Here is a 26,867-nt window from a genome sequence, read left to right as displayed (position 1 = left end):
AATGGCTCTGGTAATCAGCAGAATAATCAGGGTTCCCTTATTCATATCTTGTAAAATAGTAGTAATTATATTATTACTTCAATGGATAAAATTCACCTCCACATGACAAAAACTGTAATTCATCCAAATTATTAAATCCAAATTATTCTATGTGATAGAGCTCCCAAAGCTAAGCAACATAGATCCAAAAGAAAGAGTTCTGTTTTATTCTTAATTCTATTTTCCATGTATTTGCAAACGTATCATCCAGAAAGTTGTCACCTTGTAAACAGGCATAGTCAAAAGTACAAGGTGGAAGCAAACTTTGCTTTCTTAATAGATCCTACTTGGGGTTTGAGGTGACCACAAAAGGTAATATGTTTTCTAACAAGTGGTCTGTGGGAAACCTGGGGTTTTTTCTTCTCGGATGTTAAGAAACCCAGGAGTTGGAATCAACAGAAGCCTACAATCCAAGGGAGTTGTGACCTGATGGATTAGTAGTTTAGGAATCCTTAACACCTTCCCATGAGTGTGCTGTTCTTTCCAAGGGGGACAGTCACACTCAGGTCTACCCCTGCACTCAGCACACAATGACCTTCCAGAACTGTGTCTCCCAGAGCTGGTTTCTGTCAGTAATTAACGCGTGGTTGGGGGAAATGGTTATGGGGCTTCTGGTGTTGTCACCATTACAAACAAAGTTTTGTCCTTGTCTCTAGTCATAGCAAGGACTGTGGCGTGTTAACTACAAATAGCACACAAGGAAACCACAGACGTAAGCAGTGGAATCAGAAATCTGAAATGTGTGACAGCCACAACCCCAGGACAACTCATAAATCCATTTTTGTGTAATGCTTTGATTTACTTGACTTTGAAAATAAAATACTCAAGGGACTCCAAAATGGAGACAACAAGGCAAACATGACCCAATAGCCCAATGGGGAGAGTAAATCTTACAGGGAGAATAGATAAACAGAAACATAAACAAATAAAAGTAATCAAGTGCTAGAAAAATAAAATAATAATCAAATACCTTTCAATAATAATACTAAACATAAATGGCCTCAACTCTCCAATCAAAAGACACAGACTAGAAGATTGAATCAAAAAAAAAAACAAAATTTCACTATGTGCCTACAAGATATTCATTCATTCATAAAGAAACACAGATTGAAAGAATGGAAAAATGTACTCCATGTAGCTGAAGTCTATGCTAATATCTGATAAGGCTGACTTCAAAAACTGTTTAGAAAAACAAAGATATTCACTATATAGTGGTAGATAGAACAGTTCACAAAGCAGCGATAACAACTGTAAATATATACCCACACTCGATTTTTTTTTATTTGAGATATGATCTTGCCATGTAGCTTAGCTGGTCTTGAACTCACTATGTTAGCATAGGATGGTGTCAAACCTGTGGCAATCCTCCTCTCTCACCCTCCTCAGTGCTGAGATTACAGGTGTCAGCTACCATGTCCAGCTGTGACACACTCAATTGCATAAAACAAAAACTATTTGATATAAAATGGCAGATAAACACTAACGTCATTGTAGAGGAAATTTTAATATCCTACTCTCAAAAATAAAAAGGTCAACCAGACCAAAAAATTCAGCAAATAAATGTGAGCTAAATCTCACCCTAAAACAAATGAATCTAATCACTATTTACAGAGTATATCAATCCAACAACAGCAGAATATACAGTCCTCTCAGCAGCCCATGAAATTTTCTCAAAAATAAACAATACTTTAAGCCATAATTCTTGTCTCAATAAATACAGAAGAACTGAAATAATCTCTCGCATTTTAATATCACAATAGAATGAAATTAGAAATCAATAACACTAGATAAGGCACTCAACAGAAATTGAACAACAGACTTTTAAATGATCAAAGGATCATAGAAGAAATTTTAAAATTCCTAGCACTGAATGAAAATGAAAATATTATCATAATTTGTGAGCTACAATGAAAGCAGTTCTAAAATACTAAAACCCTGAAAATAGTAATTAAAAGGTAGGAGCACATATCCACAAGCACTTCTTAACCAGTAAGCATAAGAGCTAGTTGGAGCTGGGAGCTACCCTAAATGTCTTGCATTTGTTATCTTTTAATCCATATCACAATCCAGTAAGGCAGGTACTGTTATAATTCCATTTTAAAGCTTAAAAATTGAGACTCAATAAATTAAGTAACTTTCCCAAGGTACACAGTAAATTTGGAGGCAAATAAGATTTTAATATGTAAATCAGTGAGAGAGAAAGACACTTCTGTTTGTATTATGATTCACAATAAAAATAATTAAAATAGTTACAAGTATTATTTTTTAATTGGAAATCATTAAATTCCAAAAATAAAGGAATAAATTTTGGCTCATCTTGAAAGAACTAAAAGTCATTATGAAGATTCTGTGGAAGCCTTGGAAATATATGAAATATAACAAGTTAAAAATTATCAAATGTAAATTGCATGTATGTTGCAGTTAAAGACTTATAAAATACTATATAGTTATAAAATACTGAAATGAATGAATACACAACAAAGTGAAGTATTAAGAGTGAAACATTATTTTGGTGGAATAATGGTTAGCTTTTCTCTTTTTACTAATACCCCAAACCACACACTTGCCGTGTCAGGTACTGTTGTCTTATATAAATTACTTTATTCTCGCATTGAGAACTCCTTGAAGTAGGTACAGGAATCATGCTGATTTTATAATTGAGGAAGGGCAGGAAAGAGAATCTAGGTAACATGCTCAGATCCTTAGCAACAGGCATGCCTGGTAAAACCCAGAACTGACATTTTAAGTTTAGAATCTGTACACCTAGTCATATCGTGAGGTCCCCACCACAACTACAGTGCCTATAGAGTTTAAGAGAATAGATAAGTATTTTTCAGATAACATATTTTTTTACTTTTTTCTTGATTATGTAAATTAATGGATTTCTTTTTGTATGCATACATATAACTTAATTTGATCATTTGCACCCTCCCATCAATTCCTCTCACGCCACCCACCCCCGTTAGTTTCACAGTTGATTGGGGGTTCAATGTTTATATGTTACTCATACCTGTCCCCATCTATCAGCTACCCTCACACACCTCCCCCTACTTATTCTCTTCCTCTTGTCTAATAATAGTTTCTCGTCTACTTCCTTATCTCTTTTCTAGGTTTCCAATAAGAAAACATTTTAATGTACAAACGGTCTTCTTTTGAACCCGAGACCGTCATACTGAACTGTTACCACATCGCCAGCCCTTTTTCTATAATTTATTTTGAGACAGTATCTTACTGAGTTGCTCAGTTGCTGTGGTTGGCTCAAACTTGCAATCATTGTACCTCAGCCTCCCAGCAAGGGGTCAGTGTCATAAATCATACAGGTTTACGTGCACACAGCTGACATGGACCACTCCTAAAATTTATCTAATGCAAAATGTTTTCTTACTAATTATACAAAGTAAACTGCTATGAACAGTTGTGGGGCACAGAGGCATAATGTATTGAATCTGTAGTTTCCTTGACTTGTCTTCTTTTTGATTTTAAAAGAAAAAATAAAAACAAAGATACATACTTTCAAGACAATAATAGGAGATTAACAATGGTTAATATATTGCATATTATCTTCAAACCACTTGCTCAGATTACAAGACATAGGCACGAAAAAATGATCAAACAATGAAAGCACAGTTGTTTTTGATGAATGAGCAGAGATTAGTAGTATAATTATCTGTCTTGTGTGTATGTATATATAAAACATACATATAATATTTTCCCTTTTCTTTCTCCTTTTCCAAATCCCAGTTGTCCTCTTGTAAAATTTTTATCACAAATGTGTGTTGGACTTTATCAAAAGCTTTTTCTGTATCTATTTGAGATAATCATGTGAATTTTGTCTTTGGCTTTGCTGTTATGGTGTATTACATTTATTGGTTTGCGTATGTTGAACCATCCCCACATTCCTGGAATGAATCCCACTTGGTCATGATGTATAATCTTCTAGATGATTTGCTGCTTTTTGTGTGCTAGTATTTTTTGAGGATTTTTGCATATATGTTCATTAGCGAGACTACCCTGTAGTTCTCTTTTTAGACTGGGTTTTTGTCTAGTTTTGGTATCAGAGTAATACTTGCCTCCAGGATTAAGTTGGGAAAAATTGTCCATCCATCTCAGTTCTAAGGAGTGTCAGGTATTGCTGGAAGACAGGCATAATGTCTGTTGGACAGGGGGCAGCTAGAAACCCTTGGCATACCTAGAAACAGTCTCTCCAGGTAAAGTTGTTTAACAAATATGTACGGTACAAATTAAGGTTAGTAGTCAAAAGGATCAGGATAAAATATTTACAGTGTATATATGTTTATGCTTGAAAGGGACTTCTGATGTTCTACTAGGACCGGAAAAGAAACGATACTGTTTCAGGCATGTCAAGTTATCATGCATCTAGCACTGCATGCATGGTTGTTGTGCATCGTTTACAACTGAACCCTCTACCTAAGTCATTTCTTCTACAGGTACACAAGCTGGGCCCACCAGTGAAAAATAAATCCTGCTCATTCTGCTCAGTATGGTCTCAAAACTTTCTTCCAAAAAGCAGTCATATGCTTCCTCCCAGCTAATGATAAGCAATCCGAGACTGAATAGGTGTGGTGTGCCATCTTGTGAGCAGGAGAGGCTGTGCAATTTCCTTTCTTAAATGTAATTACTTTTGGGGCTGGGGATTTAGCTCACCGGCATAAGTGCCTGCCTTGCAAGCAGGCAGTCATGAGTTTGATCCCTGGTACCAATAAAAAGGAAAAAGACCAAAAAGTAATTACTTTCCATTTTTATTATTATATACACATTGGCAGTACATAATAATTATGTTCATTTTTGGAATTTGTTACAGGTATATAACATATCTTAATTCTTTTTACTTCTTATTCCTTCCCTTCATGCTATTTTTTAAATGACAAACAACCTCAGCAAAAGCCTGGATGGCAAGCGGTACTCAGGGTCCCAGCCTCTGAAAGTTCCATGTACAATGCATTTGGAAATGTGGGGTATGGAGGTCCTCTGACCCTCTCCCAAGGCCAGCCCTGGACCAAAAAAGAAGCAACTGAAATGGGTCTTGTTTGGGCAAACTGTGGCTTTGCTATAAAAGTAGCACAAAAAGTCATAAACTTGGAGTTGGTGAACAAGTCAATTCCTTCATGTGACATTTGCAAATAAGAAAGACAGACCAGGCAATCCATAGAGGTCCATCTGACGCTAACAATGTGATTCTAGTATTTACAAAAAAATCTCTTCTCTCTGATGTTAACTGGCCTCCAGATTTTTCATCCTTTTGCACATTTTCACCAGTATTCTTGTGAAACGCAGCATTCTATTGTCATTCCTGCAGTAGGGTACACAAAGCTACCCACAACTGGCCCCTTTGGCCTGTGGCTTTTTAGCTACAGCTGTGTTCATTCATTCATTCTAAAGAAAAGCTTCCTATGTGCTTCCCACTGTGTCCCCATAGCAACAGTATCAGAATACTTGGGACTCCTTACTGCCCACTTAACATTGCTTATGTTGTTTCATTGCAAGGAATCCTCTTCTCACATCCTCCTCCAGATCAACTTCTCTGTATCTCACTGCAAATATCATCTTCTTCCTGAAATTTCCCAGCTATTATTTTTTGTGTTTTCCTATCATTTCACACCTTGATCAGAGTGTTTAACGCCCAGGCATGAAGTTACATGTGTACATGCTTAGTGAGATGATATCTTGATACACTCAGCGGTGTAACTTTTTTCCTCCTGCAGTTTTCTTCCTCTTTGTGCTCTCCTCACTATCCAGCCTGAGAATCTTCTATTCATGGCTCATGCGATAGGATTATTATTGTCAAGAGGAACAGAGAAAGGAAAATTCCTTGCACAGAATTGGACAGCTAAGTGGACTTTTGAAGCTCATAACAAACTACAATAGCTGAGAAAGGTTTTTATATTCCAAGAGCCTGACTATTTTAAATACAAAAATTAGTATTTATACCTCAAGCAAAAGATTCTAAAGTGAAAATGTGAAGACCTTGCCTTCCCAGGTACTCCCGTTCCCCTACCAACCAATTGCAAGAATTAGAAAAGGGAATCAGTTTTCTGCAATCTGCCAGTTCTCAAGCCAAGTCCTCGATGGGAAGAAGAATTTATGTTCCACTTCCTTTCTAGAACCTGTAAGCCGGCATCAATGCAGAATTGCCCTGAGCCAGCAGCATGATAGCAGTAAAGGTATGTTGGGGCAAAGCAAAGGAGGCAGGAAAGGGTCTCCGAGTTTCCCAGAGAGGCAAAAAGAATGAAATCTAGAAGTTGGTGTGCTCCAAAGAAGCCTGTGGAAGAATGAAAGATTATCCCCAAAAGATCCAGAAGTCATACAGAAGGAAAATATAAAGTGACCACATGGCCCTAATGACTGGGCTTCCGAGATGACAGCTGCTGACATTGTGTCCTTTCTGTATATATTTCTTAACTTTACTCTGTTGCACGGATGGAATGTAGCACTGTTTGTTTTGTAAAAGAAAGCACCCAGAAGGTTGAAACATTAATGTGTTACCTGGAAACATGAGTTCTGTTTGCACCATTTTCTTTAATTCTCCATGTAACTAGCATTCAGGTACCATTAATAATAAACTAACTCTAATACCAGTGCTCTAATGAGGAAATACAAAACACAAATGAAAGAATGTAGGATTTTGAGATACTTAGAGCTATAAGATCTTTGAGTACAATCTGAGACTAGAAACAAGCACCTCAAACATTTTCAGTTAATATTTTATTATATTATTACTGGATATATTAATTTTTCTGCTAACTGATTATATATTTAACAGATCATAAATACATGGACCATTCCTTCACAAATATAAATATCTACTAGTTCAGGCCAGTATCATTTATGTTTAGCAAATGCTTCCTGTAGACATATTCACCAGATCCTTGTTCACACACTTACCATCCCACCCCAACCCACATGGCCCCTTCTATACCCTCATACATTATGACTGCATTTTCTGTTTCCATTTTAGCAACAGAAATCCCAGGGAAAAGCTCTAGAATGCAGTGGTCATCATGATGAGGTGGTCATGTAACATAATGGGCAGTGGGCTCCATAATGCTCCTCCTCATCCACTTTCATGAGGATGGAAAACTGGAACACATCTGAAGCGTCCTAGGAAAGTAATACTATAGCTAATACAAAGCTTTGAGAATTTCATGCAGGGCTTAGTAAGAGTTCTATGAAGTACAGAGAATGAGGAGTCTGACAGAATTTGCTTCAGGGCACTGGATAAGGAATGGCTTTGCTCCAGCTTCTTCAGTTCAGCTGTCAGGCCACGTGGTGAACGATGGGGGTGACACAAGTGCAGCCAACAGTCACTAGAACTTTCTCCAATTGGAAAGAGTGAGAGCAACCTTGTGGCTTCCTCCGCAGAACCAGGATCTCTTGCTGGATGGCGACGGAGTTCATGGAGTTGTCTTCCTGCCCCTGGGCATTGATGCAGCCTGAGTGTCTGCACCGGGCCTCTACAATCTCAGGGGGGAAGCGGTGGGGGTCCCGGGTGACGCTGCAGGAGAAGCAAGACGAAGCAGAAGGAGAGAGAAGAGGAACAGGGATCAGAGCCCCACAGGGCAGTCTGGAGTCACCCGGGCTGCACAGGCCCAGGAACCAACCTCTGGAAGTTGCTTAACTCCCTACCACTCAGTTTCTTCAAATAGAAAATGGAATTCATACATCATGCTCTCATAGAATAGTCAAGAACATTTTAGTAGTGCAAATGCCTGTAAAGCACCCCTCTGTACAGCATTAGCACCCAATTAACGTTAGTTCTTTTGGTTTACCTTTTTATTCTATAGTGATAATTAGTCCCCATCCTAAAGATTGAGCAGCACCTGTAGGTGTCCCAACATACAATCTATGAACCAGTGCATGGAAAGGAAAACCAAAGCTCGGGTATCTGTGAATCTCACAGCTTCTCTCAATGCTCCCTCAATAGTCAGCTCTGCCTGAGGACATAAAAGCATTAAAGCCAACCAGCTAGTTTGCCACCATGCAGACTCCTGTCATGGAAAGAGACATGGAACGACTCCAAAAGCACTCTTAATCCTCCCTGGAATCTGCTCTCATGCTTATACTTGGAAAGTATAGATGGTTGACTGACTTTCCTAGGACCTGTATCTTTAGGCAAAAATCACAAGAATACCCTGAAGAGGATCACCTGGCATCCCCATCCCAAAAATGGCCTTTCTCTCCCACTCCTCACCTGCATTCTCAAAGTTCAATGCCAAATCTGAGTGCATCTCCTGAAACGGATTTTTTGTTTTCTACTTATTAAAAAATATACATATGAACTGATTTAAAGGAGCTTCTCTGCCAACAGAGAAAATCTGTAATTCTACCTAGGACTACACAAAAAGGACAGAGTCGAAGGGAATGTAGAAGCAAAATATGAGGGCCTTCAATCCCATAGGTGCACCTAACACAAAACAGCAAGAAAAATCTGAGCTCCTAAGGAAAGCGAAACTTCTGTTGATAAGAGTGAATGGTGAGGGTTTTTCTTGTTCTATATTCTAACTTTCCTACCTTATGATTGTTAGGGCTTGTATCTAGATGTCCCCCCAAAGCCTCATGTGGTCGTAGGTGGGGGTTTTCAGAGGTAGCTGGATCCAGCATGTGTGGTGCTGGGATTATGGTGTGTGATTACTAAATCAGCCCCCTGACTGGTTTAGCACAGTTCTGGGTGTCAATAATGGGCAGCCCCACCTGGGTGAGGTGACACTACCTAGAAGGTGAACAGCTCGAAGGAGATTAAAAGAGAAATGCAGGCAGAATCTCACTTTTGCTTTTGCTTCTCCTGCTGCTGCAGCCATTGCTTGCTGTTTGGTGCCTTCTGCCTGTCCTGCCATGTCATGGACTGTTTCTCCTCTGTGACGCCCCTCTGCTGTGCCTCTCTCCCTTAGAATCAGCCATCCAGGGACTGAAACCTCTGCATGTGAGGCAAATAAACCGTTCTTCCTTTAACTTGTGAGCACTGGGTTTTGTCTCAGCAATAAGAAAATAACTGAGACAATGGTTAAAATAAATTAGCATGTTTTCCAAAAGAATGTGAAGAGCCATCTGCCATGCACTTACTTGTAATCCCATGGGGAGCTGGAGCGGTTCCGGAAGTCGTGTGTGATGGGAGTGCCCTGCCTCTGATTGAGGATTCGAATGTCAACTCTGACAGTGTTGTCCACCATAGGAGGGCAATTGCCAGGTTTTTGAAGGTCAGTATTACCCACTCTAAGGGTTTTCCAAGCTGCCACCTCCCTCAGGAGGGTGATCCCCAGCATCAACAGCAGCAGGAACTTGACCTGGAAAATAGGGAAGGTTTGCAGTTGCTTAGAGACACAGTTGTCACTTGCTGGCAAGACACAGTGCGTGCTTTAGCACTCTTGGTCCTTTACTCTAGACCTCAGGTCCTCACCTGGGAATGGAACCAGTCACACTGAAGATATCAGGGCACCCAACTGAAAACCTCATTAGCCCAGTGACTGAAGCCCTCTATTCTCTGATACCCCTTGAGGGGAGACAGAGAGGATCAGGGTCTGGGACTGGGTTAAAATCTTATCCTGGCTTTCCTGTTAAACCCTTGATTTCTCTTCTTCTCAACTGTGTTACAGCAATTACTTCATAGTAATATTAATAACAGTAAATGAGATGTTTAATATAAACCACCCATAAATGTGTCTAACAAAAGTAGAAGCTTAATAAATGATATATTTTGTTTTTAATTCCAACTTCATGTCCCACAGATCCCCAAGGCATCCTTCCTCCCAGCCATTCTTCCTCTTAGAGTCCCCTGCCAGATTCTTCTCTGCCACTAAGGCTCATTCAGAGGTGCTTCGGTTAGAAGTACATTTACCATTGTTAAATAATAAAGCTTTTGCCTTTTATCTCTCAAGCATCATTTTCTTACTGCCTAGAAATGTAGAATTTGTGACCATGTTGTAACCTCCTGAAGGACAGTGTGCATGGAAGGTGTGCCCCATAAGCCCTTTCCGGATGAGTGAATGAGCAGGTGAGTGCATAAATGCTTAGAAGGATACAGTCAAATGGGAATATAGTTGAGCTACACCACAATGAAACTCAATGCATTAAGAAAAGCATTATGCAACACCAACTATAGAAAAGCTCCAGTTGGGGCCAGGAGTTTAGCTCAGTGGTTTAAGTGCCTGGCTGCCAAACAAAAAGTCAGAAAGGTCATGAGTTCGATCCCTGGCACCAAAAACAAGCAAAAAAAAGAAAAGCTCCAGTTATCCATGGTAACTGAAAGAAGCAAGAACACTAATGTTTTATACATGTTTTATACTGACATTGAAATATTAGTTTATCTGGTGCTACAGGAATGTAAGAAGAAAGTGCTCCATAAAGACCTAACCAAAAGAAGAGCTAAAATGCTTGCTGGCTTCCCTTTGTCTCTGCTGTTCTTTGCTCACTCTAACATCACTACTGACTCTTTATTGGTGATGGATGAAGACCATTGCACAAAGAACAGGAGCTGAAGCTGTGTTGGTTTCATTCTCTGGGCCTGAAGTGGTTCGTGGTTTATGCTTTCTACCTAGGGTTGGTGATTAGACAGCTGAGAAGAAAACTCTCCTTGGTTTTTTGTTTGTTTGTTTTTGTTTTGTTTTTATTGTTATTGTTGGTCTTTTTTTTTGTTTTGTTTCATTTTTTGCTTTTTGGCAGATGCTGGAAACCAAAAAAAAAAAAAAAAAAGGTAAGTACAAATTAAAAGCTCGTGGCATCAGCTTACTATACAAGGTAGCTGATACCAAAAATAACTTGAAATCAAGACCAACCAAGATAAGCTAGAATGGAGCTGATTTGCCTTCAGATAACCAGCAGGCATCTACTTTCATGCCCCACAATCATGCATTCAACAACTAGTGCTCAGCTCTGCAGTGTGGTGGCTGAGGGCATGGTCCCTCGAGTCAAATGTCCAGGGCCTGTCTCTCACTGCTGGGACTCCCCCCAGGTGTGATTCCATTTCCTCCATGAGAAGATATGAAAATTAAACGAGGTGATCCATATAAAACACAAAGCTCTCTGCCAGCTCATGACAAGCATTTCCTACAGGTGGCAACTCCTGGCTGTGTACTAACTTCATGTTCCACAAAGATACACAGGAGATAAGACTCATATATCTCTGTCTTGACAAAGTGCTAAGAAGTTCCCCAAAAAAATAAGCCAGCTTAGATGAGGACATGCTAAGGATGCTTTCATTCTATCAAGCACTTCCTTAGGTTCCTCAGGTAAATCCCTGCATTGAATTTTCTTTCTCTTTCCTTGTGTATCATGGTCACTTTCAAGCTTTAAAAGTAACCGTGCCTTTAGATCACATGATTTAATAAAAATTATCATGCTTCTAACAAGTCAATATTACTTTCATTTACATATTCTTAATATATTTTAGAAAATTTTCTCACATCTCTTTAAAACTTGCATTCTAACAAGGAATGTACACAAAGCTCATCTTACCTACCCCAGTTAGGTGAAGGAGTTATGTCTAGGAGGAAACAGATACCTTGATTGGACTCATCAGCCAAGGGTATTCTGGAGATGGAGATCTAACCTAAGTGTCGGTGATCAGTGCTATTGTCAATGACTGAATGTCATTGCTGTTACTATCAACATGAATCTTGGCTTTTCTCACTAGAGGTCTCAAGCATTTTATACAACATGACAGCTCTCAGAATTGCATATGTGCTGTAGATCACATGGTCCTCTGTGACAAAAATCAAATGCTATCTGCAAATCTGCAAATTTGTTGTGGCCCTTGGAGCTATACTTGTTATGTAGTTTAGAGCCGGGGTCGAATAAGACTCTTTCTGCTTCTTCCCATCAAAGTTCAGAGCATTTTGTAGGTTTGGATTCTTATATGCCACTTATAAATCAAGTAACTAGACATTACTCCCATCCTGCAGAATAGGAAACAGGGGGAGGAGAAGCAGCGGCTGCTAGCAGGCTGTGACAGGACACAACCCTTTCCACCCTCGCTTTGTACCTCACTGTAACTGAAAAAGCCCAGCTGAGAATCCATCTGAACATATGCACCTCTGCTCATCAACAGCGCATGCCCCTGAATGTAGGAATGAACTACAGGCCTGGCTAGCTCCTAGGTCCATGAAAATTTGCCTTAACTGCTTATTGAAGATGTCCTATCCAATCGCACCACCCAACTTCTAATCCTACTCCAGTGCTCCTTGGACTACCACGTTCCTTACTGTCAGCTCAACAGATTTCTTCAAAGAAATCAGAAAAATGAATTTAGAGCACAGAACTATTCAACAATTTTGGTTGAAATGCTTTAAATTCAGAAATTTTGTTTCTGAATCATTCAAAGAGGAGCATAGTATGCTTGGAGCCAGAAAACTTAATTTATTAATTCTTCTGTTTACAGTATCCAGTGTTATTAAACAATGACTTAATTGAACTCTGAACTCTTCTTAATCTGCAGGAAAGTAATCCTTAACTACTTCAGTGGGTTGATCAGTGTCTCAGAGGTAATAACCATAGTATTAATAATTAATACTTAATGAACGCATTCTCGGTCTTTATCTGTTATTGTGTATGATAACACCCAACTTAAATGAAAGCTAAGCATGCACAGATGTGCCATGATAGATTTGTTTATTCTCAGCCATATTAATTAGTCCCTCCTAAAATGCCATGAGGGAGAAACAATTATTTTTCTACTATACATTTGAGGAAAATGAACCACAGAGAGGGTAAGTAACTAATCTAAAATTCCACATGTCAATTATTGGAACCAGGTCTGTCTGACTCCAAAGCCTATGCCCCAAAATACTGTGCCTTGCCACATTCCTTGTTACCCCTAAAATAATATACAAATTCAAAACCAATGTATTATTGTTCCCATATGTCGTGAACCTTATAAATTGTATAGCTTGTGAAAAGAAAAGAGGAATTACATAAGCAAATAAAATGGTGTGTGATTTCCCAAGCTTTGTTTCCATATACCTCTATATTAAATTCTTCCCAAGACTTAAATGATTACTAAGGTCCGGTGAGAATCTAAACCCAAGGAGAAGAGGATACATCTCCATCACATTAGCATTCTTCTTGACTCTAAGAGGAATAGAATGATGGCTCTCAGACACACAGGAAATTCCTCTTCTCTAGGAACTTACCCAAAATTTCACCATTGGGTGATTGCACTTCCTCAGCCAGGGCATGCTATAGTCTGGGGAGTGTCATTAAACTCCTTTGAAGCCCAAGTTCTTCAGGAAAAATCTGACTATACACACACTCCTCAAGGGCTGGCCAGGTTTCCCCTATGAAATAAGAGTTTCTGGCCACCTAGCTCCACAAGTGACCATCCGAGAGTCCATGCTGGCTGTCTGTGATAGCAGAGACTGACCCACATGGGCAGCAACTGTCAGACTAGGACTAGTTTTTGAACCCTGTTATAAATTTTCTGTTCATTTTCTTCTTATTCTCCATTGAGTAAGAGTCAAAATTAGAAGTCACTTTTGTCTTTTTTTAAAAAATACTTTTAGACTCCAGTGAAGCCTAACTCCTTAGAAATATGCTTCTGTGAGATCCTAGGCATGATTATCCTTAAGGTGGAATTATTAACACTACTCACCATGGTTGAGCTGTGCAGGCTTTTCATTGCTGGTTCCCTCTGGTGCTGGCTCTGTGCAGCAAGGTCTTTCTGGTTATGGCCTCCGGGGTATGCCTGTGTGTGTCAGTGAGAATACCTGTTGGTTTTATAGCAATCAGTGCCCTTGTTTCAATTGACCTGTTTACTGTCTTTAAGTTGTGGTTGGCCCAGAGTTACTGACGAATGCAGTTTTTTTTTTTTTTTTTAATTTTTTTCTATTCCACTTCCTGAAGGGAAACCAAAGAGGGACCCTAACGGGGGATGACGGAAAAAGGATTAAATCTTCCTCTTCTTCTACCCTACTTCAGCCCCCCTTAACTGACTACAGAGATGAACCAAAGGATGAATTACTGTCATGATCGTATAGATTCTTCCGCAAAATATCATCACCCTTGTCACGCATTGTATGCTCTACTTTCCAGACAGGCAACATGAACCATGATTTAAATGGGAGATATATCATTTTACTAAGAATTATATTAAACAAGAGGAAAGTCTTTATTCCATTTTATGAATGGATAACAAAACCCAGAAAAATTACATCATTGAGAGACTCAGAGATTATATCACCAGATAGATTTGTGATAACTAATTTTCTTTAACCCTATGATTAGACTCCAACTAGTACTTTGTCATCATTATTCATTCAACTTAAAAATGGCTATTTATCCCTGCCATCTCTGTTTAAGGGTCTCTTTTTCTTTTCCACCAAAATGAATTAGCATACAGAAGCATTTACATGCCCTTACTTGTGATATTTTGAATGATGGGCAAACCGTTCCTTTTTTTACAGTTTGGTTAGGTAAACATTTATGAAGCACACGCTATATGCAGGTGTTATACCCCAGGGACATACAGACGTTTTCAAAAGAACCCCAATAACTTTTTAAATCTCTGTGAGGACCACATAAAATTACACATGTTCTTTTTCAAAAAGCAGAACATTCTAGCAGAGCCGTTATTTTCTTCTTTTGCAACATGCCTGAACAACTGTCCTTCACTTTCTCTAACTGGAGAAAGAGAGAGAGCTACCCTTGGGCTCCTTGGAAAGGCTTCCAAAGTTGATCGAGATTCTGCGGTCCACATCGCTCCTTTCCTCCCTGTGGAATCTGTGCAGGCTTCTCCCCCGAAACAATCAGAAATTTAACACCTAGGAGAGGACTTTCTCAAATTGCCTTCTCAGGCGTGGTTCATTCCTCATGACCACTTACTTCATATTGCATCTGTCTGCTACTTACCTGTTTTAGGGTGCTTCTTTTGGTGGTTTGTAGATTTGGGGTAACATTAGCCCCTCCCCCATAACCTCTACCACCTCTATCTACAAATACACAATCTAAATGTTAACACTGTATTTTTTTCTATGCAAGCACAAATTCAAGACTAGTGTGCTTGCTAACCCCTTCTAGCCAGACTGAAATTCCTCAGTCTACCTTATAGAAAATTTTAAGGCTCATCAGATACAATCTTCCATGCACACTGTGAAGCTAGCTTCGTGAAACCAAGAAGCGTGCTTTTAGCTTACAACTTTGCTTGTATCACTCATGCTACCAAAGCCACATGTGAAACAGACCCTTAATTTGGACTAAATTGAGTGGGTTGAGTTGCGCATTTTCTCCACTGGTCTGCTCCATGCAGAGTCACCCCTCAATGCATACTCTGTTGGAGGGATACTCCGGCTCTCTTGAAGAAAGGAACAAGTAAATCACTTGAACGGAGAGTACTTTGTTCAATATCAGAGAATTTTCTGGGTTGCAAAGTAACTCCTTACATAAGAAAGAAGCAACATTGACCTTTATGACCAATGGTCACAAAGTCTCTCCTCTTGGGGTAAAAATAACTATCTTATCAAGGTGCCAAACTAATAGGAACTGGCTAGTTTAACCAAGTATAAACAGAATCAACAAATCCAAATAATTAGTTCATATAATATTTATTGAGTATTTCCTGTAATGCAATCATGTGATAATATTGAGAACATAATAATGAATATACAGTGAGCATATGTCTGAATATGGAGTCACTGACTAGCCTTGTAATACCTGGGCCATGTTGTCACCAGTTTTGAACGTTGCAGTAATCCATCAGAACTGTCATGCAACATACCAAAACTTCCAAGAGCCTATAGAACAAGGCATTAGAAAACTCTGTAATTCTAGTTTTTAGTTACACACAGATTTGTAGGTAGTAAAATGGTATAGCTAGTCAAACATTAAGATCTGAAGGGTTTTTATTTGTTTGTTTGCTTGGTTTTTTGATTGTTTGTTGACTGTGTTAGGCCTGGAACACAGGGCCTTGTACAAGCTTAGGCAGAAGTTCTGCCAATGAGTTACATCCCCGGTTGTTTTTATGTTTTAGGATCTCATTAAATTGTCCAGGCTGCTTCATATTTGCTATCATCCTTCCTCAGACTCCTGAGAAGCTAGGATTATATGTATAAGCAGCAGGCTTGTTGAATGTTTCATGATGTCCTTGGAGCTCCACCATATCATTGAAAAATATGGTGACTGTTTAAAATTTTAATTTATTACACATTGCCAGTAGTACCCCTCAAAATACCTTACTTTGAACACAACTAGTCATTCTTGCCACTTTCTAAAGCAGTTCTGGAAGTCCTTTTTATGTCTTTAGTTGCAACTCATGACTGCCTCAATACCTGGTATCAAATCAAAACATTTAGCTTTCATGGTCATTTTGACTTTGAGGAAGAGCCAGAAGTCAGTAAATAAGTGCCAGATTCAGTGCATGGGAGTGATGAGGGCGGTACTGTTTTTACAGGCCTGCCTTTCCATTAGATGGCACTTGAAAGCTACATTCACCACTGTTTTGACACTCATGGTAGAGGAACTGCTTCAAAAGTAGCACCAACAGTGGAGTAAGTCTGAAGCCAGGAGGAGCACTGTGAGGAAGGTTAACAGCAAAGTGCCTCGTACTGGAGTGATTTCTTTTAATTTAAACTTTCAAAATATATTTTGATCACACCTTGCAAATATGTTTGTTGAAGCTACTATTGTAGGTAATAGACTATACAATCACAGCTCTGCCTTAATAAGCTTAAAATCCAACATAATGACATGAGGTTATTGGGGATATTGATGGTGTAAATGTCCACATTTAGTTTTATATAAATCCTACTTTGAAAGGTTTTATCCTCTTTCAAAAATGGTGACTCTAATGATGACTCTAATGATCATCTGATCATCTAATCATCTAATCTATGATATGCTGCCATATCATTGAAATATATCAAAAGATACAGAGTTGATGCCACAGTTGAGGCACTACCATAACGTAAGGATAAGTTATCCTTATGGTATCATAACAATGGTCAGGTGCAGCTGTAACCATAAGGACAGTCAAACTCTAAGCTGGAGAAATAACAATCTGTGCTTTATAATGGCAAAATTATTGCCTAGATTATCCTGAGAAGCAGATCTTGAACCAAATAAACCTGTAGCTCTAGAGAAAGAAACTGGAAGAAAAGAACACTAGTCAGGTGTGTTAGAGACTATTTTCTGCATGTGACAAAAAAATGCAAGAAAGAGGTGAGCTCAGGAATGAGTTGACAAGTTTCCAAACAAAACAGAATTTTAAAAATCCAAAAATGTACTGCCCTGCAAGATTAAAGAAGCAACTATTTCTATGCTCCAAAGTGAAAGCCAGCATTGAAAAGCTTTTGAGAGATAAATATGCACTAAAACTTTTCAGGCAAATAAATTTCCTAAAGGCAAGAATAAGACTGAAGCATGAAGTAAATAGTTTTAATTAGAATAGAATTCAGAATAAGAGGCTGTTTCTCAAGTACAGTACTTAAGCACCAATCACTGGATAGGGCAGTGGTTATGGTAAAACAAAGCAGAAGCAGTGCCAGCATTGAAGAGTTTGCACTTTAGTGCAAAAGACAGCAGTGGGCCTTTCCAAGAGCCAGTGAAGAGAATCGAGAAGCCAAACCACACCTTCCCAATGAGCCAGCAGCAGCCAAGGGGGATTGGGAAGGAACTCAAGAGGCCAAATCACACTTTCCCATGAGCCAGCCAGAGCTTAGGTTAGTGGACAGGAAAAGCAACCCCCACTTCCCGCCCCATAAGCAACTGGCTGATTCAGAGGAATTCAGGCTGAGATGATAGCAACTGAATTTAAAAAAATATTAATAACTTAATGCTCGTATTATTTGATTGACTTTTCAGGCCTAAAAGCTGGTAGTCTGAGTATCTATTTGGCGGATAACAATATGCATTAGAGCAACTATGGGGGATTTCCTTCTATCTTGTTTAGAAATCCAATGTTTCATTCCATTTTATTGTTTTGTTTTATTCTTGTATCTGGTAACCTGAGCAACTATTTTGAAGATATATACCATTTAACAATCATTGTTAAATTCCTATCAGCTTGTTTTGAAAACCTATATTACTATTGGTTTTTCTTTTTCCCAAGATACAAGTCACTGTACTCAATCATTATGGCATTCAAAGATCACTAAAGTCATGGTCAAAATGAGCCCAGCTATTGCTGTCACTGGGAGCAGACCTCGGTGTCTTCTCTATGGTGCTGGTTTTATAAACACAGAATGAAAATATTATGGGGTCATAGAGACTTCCACACAGATTTCAAAAGAATGCGTAAGAGGCCAGCAAAGGTGTGGCAGGAGCAGAATTCCTTCAGATAGCCCTTAAGGGGTAATACATAAAGCTGTGAGAATGAAGCAAAGCCCGCAGTGGAAACGTCAGAGAGCTGGTAGTGCCAGGAATGTGGAACATCTGCCCTGCTGGGTTTTGGTCCCAGTAGTTTCTATCCTTCTATCGCTACCTTTTGGGTTTTTTCCATACCAGAAATCAAACTCGTGACCTTGATCTTGTGCTTGCTAGGCAGGCACTGAACCACTAAACTATATCCCTGGCCCTATACCTTCCTTTTGGAATGGGAATGTTTGAAAATATATGACTTGCTTTTTAATGTTACAAGGGCTCACAACTGAGAGTTTTACCTGAATTTCAGAAGATATTCTGGTCTTGGCCATTTGAGGAAGGGAGAACTACTGAGACTTTGGGAAGGAAATTCATGTTTTCAGGTGTACATGGGATAATCACATCAGGCTAGGCAGAATTATGACTTTGCAGTTGTTTATTTGGAGATTCATTATAATTATTCAAGGGGATTTGACTATGTGTCAAAATGACAAGGGGTGGACTCGTGATGGTTCATCTTGATTGACAACTGGATTGGATGGAAGAATATGTAAGAAACCAGCAAAGGTCACTTTTGAGTTAGCTGAATGTATCTTGGCATTAGATACACATTGCTCTGCTGCATCTATATCACAGTGAGTGAGTTTTCAGAGATAACCATTACATGACACAGCAAAGTGATGGGGGAGACCCGCCCTGAATGTAGATGGCAACATCCAATAGGTGAACAGGGCTCCAGATAGAACAAAAGTAGAAAGAGGAAAATCCCACTAACCTGCTCACTTCCTCTCATTCTGTGTTTCCTTCTCTAGCTAAACAGGTCCCTCTTCCCATCCTCATCAAAGTCTGGGAAGTTTCTATTTGTAAGCCCTTGGAAACGTTATTGGAATTCCAGGGCGTTAATTCCAATCTACCACTTCCAGTGCAACTCACAATGAAAATAAAGACACCATCTTAGTTACTTTTGACTGGTCACTGAGACAAAATAACTGATGCCCGAAGTCTGGAAAGGAAAGGTCTTTTCTTACAGTTTTTGGAGGTGTCAGTCCATACTCAGTTGGCTCCAAGGCAGGGTGGCGTGGAGAGATCCAGTTCATGGCAGCTGCAAACAGCAAGGCAGAAACCTACAAAAAAGTGAGACACGCCTTCTTCTTGCCATTACATCACATCCTGGCTCTACCCCTAGGCTGGTGTAGCACTCACACCCCAATCCAAACACTAGACAATGAACCAATCACAAATGCATAATGCAAAGGCATGAGGCTTGAGGGCCATTGACATAAACCATGACATTTTACCCTTGGCCCTCAAAGACTCATGACATCCTTTATACAAAAAACATTTAGTCCATCACTAAGAGTTGCCAAAGTCCTAACATTTTTAGCATTGTTGAGAAGTCCAAGTCCCAAGTCTTCTCTGATATCTATGGCAAACTGTTAACTGTAACTCCTTGTACAATTGAAACAATGTTAAACATTTCTGAAATGCAAAGGCACAAGATAAACATTACCATTCCAAAAGTTACAAATGGGAATATAAAGCATTGGAAGCAAAGCAAGTCCAGCATCCAACAGGGTGAACATTAAGTCTTAGAGTTTTATCCTCAGCATTTGAAGCAATCTGGTTGCAAGCTCCAAAAGGCTTGGGTCATTTCATCCTCATGGCACTTCCAGGGATTTCAGCTCTCGTAACTTTTCTCTTAAACACTCTCTGCTCGCTTTTTGCAGCTTTTCTTGATCCACGTTTTTGGCTTTTTCAACTTTTGGGGTTTTTCCTGTACCTTTGGCTTCACCTTTGTATCTTTATAAATTGCCCTCTCAAGGGCACACTGCTTGGCCTCCCAGGCCCTTGGCAATCAAAGTGGAAGCCGTCTTACCCTCAGAATTTGTGCATTTTCTTTGCACCTAAAGTCAGCACCAAGTGGATGCTGCCAAGGTTTGCTGCTAGCTGGAGCAGCAGCCAGGCTTTTTTCTCTCTTAGTTGTAGGGGTCAGTTGCCTGGATCACTGGTCTCTGTTTACCTGATTATGAGGAAAAGCTTTTCTATGTTGCCACCATTCTGGAACCTCATGTGGCATCCATCGCCATTTTGGAGCATGGTGTTCTGTAGCTTTTTCCTCTGAGCAAATTTTTTTACTTTTGCAGTTTTGAGGCTGCAAAGGGTGGAGACCTGCTGCTTCCTAGGATGCCTGTGACCATCTTTTTTATCCCTCTGTTTCTTCTCAGCAATCAAAGTCTCAGGTCTTATCTTTACAATCCATAGCTTTACTGGAATTTTCCTTCTGGCCAAACTCACAGCATTTTAGATTACCCTGCTGGGCTCTTTGCTCTTGAGTTGCAACATAAAGCTGGCTAAAAGCCCCCAACAATAGCCATGCCACAGCCTCAACATTGACTGCCTTGAAATTTCATTTACCAGATTAATCAATCCATTGCCCTTAGTCTCGGTCTCAGGCAAAGTTTCTGGGCATGAGCAAAATGCAGACAAACTTTCTTCCAAGCCATAACACACATTGTGGGGAATCCAACAACCAGTGGCAGTCCTTCGTCCCAGCAGAAACCTCCCAAACCTGGTCTTTATCATGAGGCTTTGTATCACCTTTTTGGTCTCCTGAGCTCTGACCAGAATCTCCTCTATAGAGCAGCCTAAGCTGCTCCAGCTCTATGCATCCAGGCAACATGGCCAACCCTTTCCAAACTCTACCCACAAGCCATTTTCAAAGCCTCTAAAAAAACATGGTCAGGTATAGTCACACTAACGACCCCACTTTGGTATCCCTGGTACCAAATTCTGTCTTAGTTATTTTTTACTGGTCACTGAGACAAAATAACTGATACCCAAAGTTGGAGAAGGAAAGGTTTTTTCCTTCCAGTTTTTGGAGGTTTCTGTCCATACTCAGTTGGCCCCAAGGCAGGATGGCATGGAGAGACCCAGTTCATGGTGGTTGCAAACAGCAATGCAAAAACCAGCAAGAGAGTAAGACACGCCTTCTTCCTGCCATTATTTCACATCCTGGTTCTACCCCTAGGCTGGTGTAGCATTCACACCCCCAATCCAAGTGCTAGACAATAAACCAATCATAAATGCATAATGAAAAGGCATGAGGCTTGGGGGCCACAGACATAAACCACGACGACACTGAGATATATTTACAGTTATGGGGGGCCAAGGAGTCCTGACTGGGGTCCAGATGAATGTTCATGAAACAAAGACCTCAACCCAAGGCCTAAATTAGATTTTATTAATTTATAAAGAAGGGAGTGGCTAGAGGATTAATGACTGTGAGGATAACCAGAATTATATGAGCACTGTGAGCTGGGCTAGGCAGGAGGCTTTAAAGCATCTCTGTAATACACAGAGAGAAGGATATGCAGGAAGACCAATCTGTACAACACAACTGAGGTAGCATTTAATGTTCAGTAGGCTGGGGCTTCAATTCTGGTACATAAATCTTGTCTGCCCTGGAAAGTCATAGTCTCTTGTCTCAACACTCAAACCAGTTGACATCCCTGGAGCACTGATTCAGCATCCTGCAGGATTCAACTGTTTAGGAGACACTGAGATGAGAAAGCAGTGACTGGCATCTGGCTTCAAAGATTATGCATCAGTACTTCAGCTAGTCCTATTTACATTGCCAATTGAAGGGAAAAGGAAATAACTTAGCCAGCTCTGTACATATTGGTACACGGAGATGGGGCCAGGTTTAGCCAAAGCGGAGGTAATTGCTGTATATTCAAGGAGAGTCATCCAGATGGTCTTCTACAACCATCTCCATCTCCTTCTCTCCATTACCTCCTCACTCCCTCTCACTTTTTCCTGGCCACATGAGGTGGCCAGGTGTGCTCTGCCACATACCTCTGCTTCTCTTGGTGCCATGATATTCTGCCTCATCACAGGCCCAACGGTCAGCTAACTAGAGAATGAAACCTCTTAACACTGAGCCAAAACAAACCTTCCTCCTCTAGGTTGCTTTTTTACAGTTATTTTGTCACAGGGATAAGAGCTGACTAATACAACTACAGAACTTTTAGATCTAGTATTAAAATTATTTCCAAATCTACATTGGCCTTTAATTCTCTCATGACTTTTAGGTCTAAGGTAACATTTTCATTTTCAAAAAATTCTTGAAATATCTACATAAAGTGACATCAGCTTCAGGACCACAGCTTCAGGAGGGGAGGCAGCAAGCATGGGTCAAGCAAACTTTGGACGGAGAAAGCAAGCACTACCCCTGATTCTGCAGTTTAGGGGGACCCTGCTCAAAGTTGGTCCCAGGACCAACAAAATCTAGCTTGTCAGCCCTAAGGAGCTTGTTTAAAACATACTCTTGGTTACACATCTTACGCCACCTAAATCAGACCGTGATTTCACAAGAGGCCCACATGATTCACATCACATGAGAGTCTGCGATGCACTGCTTTAAGGAACATCAAGAAGCACTACAAGCCTCACAAAACTGCAGTGGAGTCACTGAGCGCATTTCTAAAATTGAGAAACTGACAAACATCCTTGAAAGGCTGTTAAGATAAGAAGAAAAATCTCAGGGCTTCACTTCCTCCTAGCTAAAACCACACCGAGTCTACACTCTGGAAGGCTTGTTGGTAAATCTGAGTATGAAGAGAGTAGGAAACTGAGGCTGTTCTGGGTCAAAATTCTGCCAAGGCCTCCCTGGCCACAGCCTATTTTAGTAACTATGCTACAGCTCCACCAAGTTCCGTGCAGACTTTGACTCAGTTGACGGCCAGGTCCATTTCCTGCATTGAGGTGGATCGAATTAGTCAACACACCACAAGAAGGTGATACTCGGGGAAAGCCCAGCAGAGTGTCGAACACTGTCGAGTTTCCTGTCTTCCTCCCACTGAAGTTTCTCCTCAGCGTGTTCCTACCAGGGTTATACAGGAATCAGGGATCAGCAACTTTACCCCTGTACTTTCCCCCACAATCATAGTACTGACAACCAACAAAGTTTTGGGATGGTGAGTTGGGCTGGCAAGTCACAGACCAGAAAGATGAACTTTCACTCCATTCTTAGCTCTAGAATAAATTACCAATTCCTTCTACATTGGCTCAGATCTCATGCATGTTCTTGACCCAATTTATTAAAGCAGATTCTTTTCCCAAAACTTCCACATAAACTATCAAAATCATTTTTCTCTTCACTGAGACATGATACCTGACACCTACAAATTTAAAAAAAAAAAAGGTTTACCTTGGTTCACAGTAAAGGTTTCAGTCCAAAGTCTGAAGCCAGGAGAGCACAGCAGAGGGGCAGAGCACAGAAGAAGCTACTTAAGTCATGGCGACTGTGAACAGACAATGAAGAGAAGAACCAGGAAAGGAGATAAACCTTTCCAGGTCATGCACTTCTTACAACCAGATCCCTCCTCCTAACAGCAAGGCAGCTAGAAGCCCCATCATCCAATCATTTCCAAATCACGTGAAGTTCTTGGGAGATATCTAGATATAAACCATCACATAAAGCAAGTTAAATTTTCAGCTTTGGCTCCACAAGTGTCTTGTATTTCTGAGTTCTCACCCTCTGCAGGGTAATTTCTTGTTCTGCAATGACCACTTCAGTTCTCTGCTCATGGGAGCTCTATGCAAACTCCCAGCCTCATACGCATCTATAGACTCTTACTAAAAATCTGCTTGCGTCTTTCCCTCTTCAGAATTCTTGGTTTACTGTCATGATATTTAACTTAGCAATTAACCAGTCAACCTTTCTATTGCCTACTTTAATCGCTATTTGGACACTTTTTAAAATTTTCAAGTATTTACACCTAATCTGTCCTCTGGATTTTAAACTCTAAAAGAGACAAGGATGATTTCTGCCATTTTGTATTCCCACCTTAGACACCCAGCACCTTATTCTGTTCATACCTGGTGCTCAATAAATATTCACTTGATTTGATTTTGTTGATATTTTATTTCCTCTTGCACCCAATTCCTTACCTGCTTCAATTCTCATTACATCATACAAGTTGCCAAATTATTGAGGAGGGGTTATTTTGAAGAATACTAACAGTATTATTTTCAAATATTTGGGAAGTTTTTTCAAACGGGAGAAGAATTAAACTGTCATAAGATGATCACATGAAAGAATGGTGAGCAACTGGCTGTGATGCTCTAGAGGGACACAGGGGTGGCCTTTTTAACTGGACCACCTCCAAGGTCCCTTTCACTTTAGGATCCTATTGAAACAAATGAAATATTAATCATAATATCTCAGTCATGACATGGAAGCAAGTGTGTCACATACATATATGAAGCAGGGTAACATACCCTATACCCCTGCCCCTGTCTTCAGATTTTATTCCTTTCTATGGAAAATTCCATGACTCCTAACGCTAAAATTGTGTCTAATAACTGGATATTTCTCATGAAAATCCTGATTAAGAGGAAAATAATCAGTGGAGAAGAGAGAGCACTAAGACAACCACATTTGTGAGAAATACGTCACTTTCACTCCTGCCTGGATATGACTCAGAATGGTGATCCTCAGTCTCCTGATTTGGGCAGAAATGCCCAAATTAGGACAGGATGAAATGGGCTTCCTGTGAGGGACAGTTCATCATCTTTGCAGAGGCGACAGCTTGAAGGATGCATGGAAGAGGAAACAAGGGAAGAGGGGAACACCTGCCAAGAAAAAGCAGGACGCTGATGCCTATTCCTTTCTGCCTCCCAGACACACAGGGCAGAGGGCCTGTGCTCCCAGCCCAGCAGGGGTCAGGTCACTGCTCTCTGCTGCCTTGACTGGAGGCTAGGCGATAGGAGGATGGGCAAGAAATACACTGAGAGAGCACGGACTCTGAGAAGGTCCTTGATGCCACAGACCCCAGACTTACATTAATGTCTCAATTGCGTGGATTGCTAAGGGAATGGCTGAAGAGAATTCCCCAGCTGGTTAGGATCTGACATCTTACAGAGCACCCCTAGCACTGGCAGCCAAGTTAGAGGAGCCTTTCAGGCAGGCAAAACCACTCTTTGTTGTCTGCTCCTGTGGAGACCGTAGGAACTGCCCAGATCTTCATAATCAAGTTGTCTCAACCCTCTTAGCTGCTGATGGAGGCTGAGCGGTTTTCCTACAGAGAGCCACGGTGAAGTCTGGCCGCAAGCCTCTTGGTTTCTTTTCTCCATTTACAAATGAGAAGATGCTTCTCTTCAATTCCAGGGGCGTTTTTCTGTGACCTAGCTCTAACAGTTCTTTCTTGGACAAAGGCTGGAAATGATTATATTATAGCCTACATTGTAGATCAAGCCACACAGTTCACAAAGCATTTTCAGACATTTTTTATTTGTTCTCACAAGAATCCCATGAGGAGATTATGATAAATCTTTCCTGCACAGATTAGGAAACAGATTTAAAGAGTTCATGAAAATTATTCAAAGTAGAACTACTACTGTATTAAATAGCAGAGCTTTCAGCTCCAGATCTTCAAGCTCCAATTCCAGAGATGTAAAATTGTGTTCTTCAGATGCAGCTTAGAGGGTTACTGGTACACAGATGCCAGCACACGGTAGAAAGGAGAGGGGCCCCCAGAGGATCAAGCTTATAGAAAGCAGCACCTTCCAAATGTGTTACAGGCAACTCAGCCTGCTCTCTGAAATGGTGAGAATTGAAATCAGTGTTTGCTTTTTAAATTTTGAACCCTTTTTACCTTTTGCATTGTCATCTTATATATTTTTTTGTATTAAGTTAAATGAAAACCATATCGGGCCAGGTGGTTTCAATGATAGATCTTAAGATATCTTCCCCTACCAACTTCTCACTTCTTGTCCTCAATTACAGTGATGGGAAGTTATCTTTTCTACCTTTGCAATACGTTAATGATAGGTTTTTATTTTTGAGACAGGGTCTCACTATGTAGTCCAGCCTAGCCTCAAACTTGCTGTGATTCTCCTGCCTCTGCTCCTGAGTGCTAGGACCACAAGTATGCAACACCTCACTTGACAGAAGAAATTTTAAACCACCTCAATAACTGAATTTTAGGTACTACTGAAGGCAAACAGCAGTCATTGTCAGATAGGATTCTTTGCCCTCGGGGTAAATTTCTGAGATTGCTAAAAGCTCAAACAGCTCTAGAAGGTCTTTGATTTTATCTCTTAACTGATAACCAGACTACAGAGCACTGAACTCGGTCCACCAGCTTGTTTCAGCTATAGCTCTGACCCTACAACTTCTCCTTTAAAGGGAGCATACAGTTTGCTACTTGGTACATAGTAGGTACAAATCAAAGCAGCCCACCACCTACTAGCTATTAAATCCTAGAGAAATTACCTAATCCTCTAGACCTATTTTCTCTTCTATAAAACAGAGTTAATAAAATTCATGTCATAGGAAGGCAGGGAAGATTTAATTAGATCATTTATATAGTGCTTAGCATATTATAACATAATCACTCCTCATCCAATCATGCATGAAGTTGTTTATGGAGTCAGCATTTGCTTGGGATCTTGGAAATATATACACATCATCCTGTGTTGACTCCAATTTACTTAATATTATCCTTTAGAGTTATATGTGATTTGTA

The 26,867-nt window shown here is 40.1% G+C and overlaps 1 protein-coding gene across 1 annotated transcript; it reads right to left on the bottom strand.

The window, feature by feature from the left end:
• Positions 1 to 6,714: 6,714 nt before the first annotated feature.
• Il17f (interleukin 17F) lies at positions 6,715 to 13,717 on the bottom strand. The gene is made up of 3 exons (XM_063233362.1): positions 13,637 to 13,717; positions 9,118 to 9,338; positions 6,715 to 7,552 (listed from the first exon to the last, which is right to left on the bottom strand). The coding sequence occupies exons 1-3, from the start codon at positions 13,661 to 13,663 to the stop codon at positions 7,315 to 7,317; spliced, it is 486 nt and encodes a 161-aa protein (XP_063089432.1). The 5' UTR covers positions 13,664 to 13,717; the 3' UTR covers positions 6,715 to 7,314.
• Between the last annotated feature and the right edge of the window lie 13,150 nt (positions 13,718 to 26,867).

The sequence above is a fragment of the Cavia porcellus genome, unplaced genomic scaffold (assembly GCF_034190915.1).
Source record: "Cavia porcellus strain 051 isolate PalLab524CR breed Dunkin Hartley unplaced genomic scaffold, mCavPor4.1 scaffold_22, whole genome shotgun sequence".
Lineage (NCBI taxonomy): Eukaryota > Metazoa > Chordata > Mammalia > Rodentia > Caviidae > Cavia > Cavia porcellus.
This window is presented reverse-complemented; position numbering and strand designations above follow the sequence as displayed.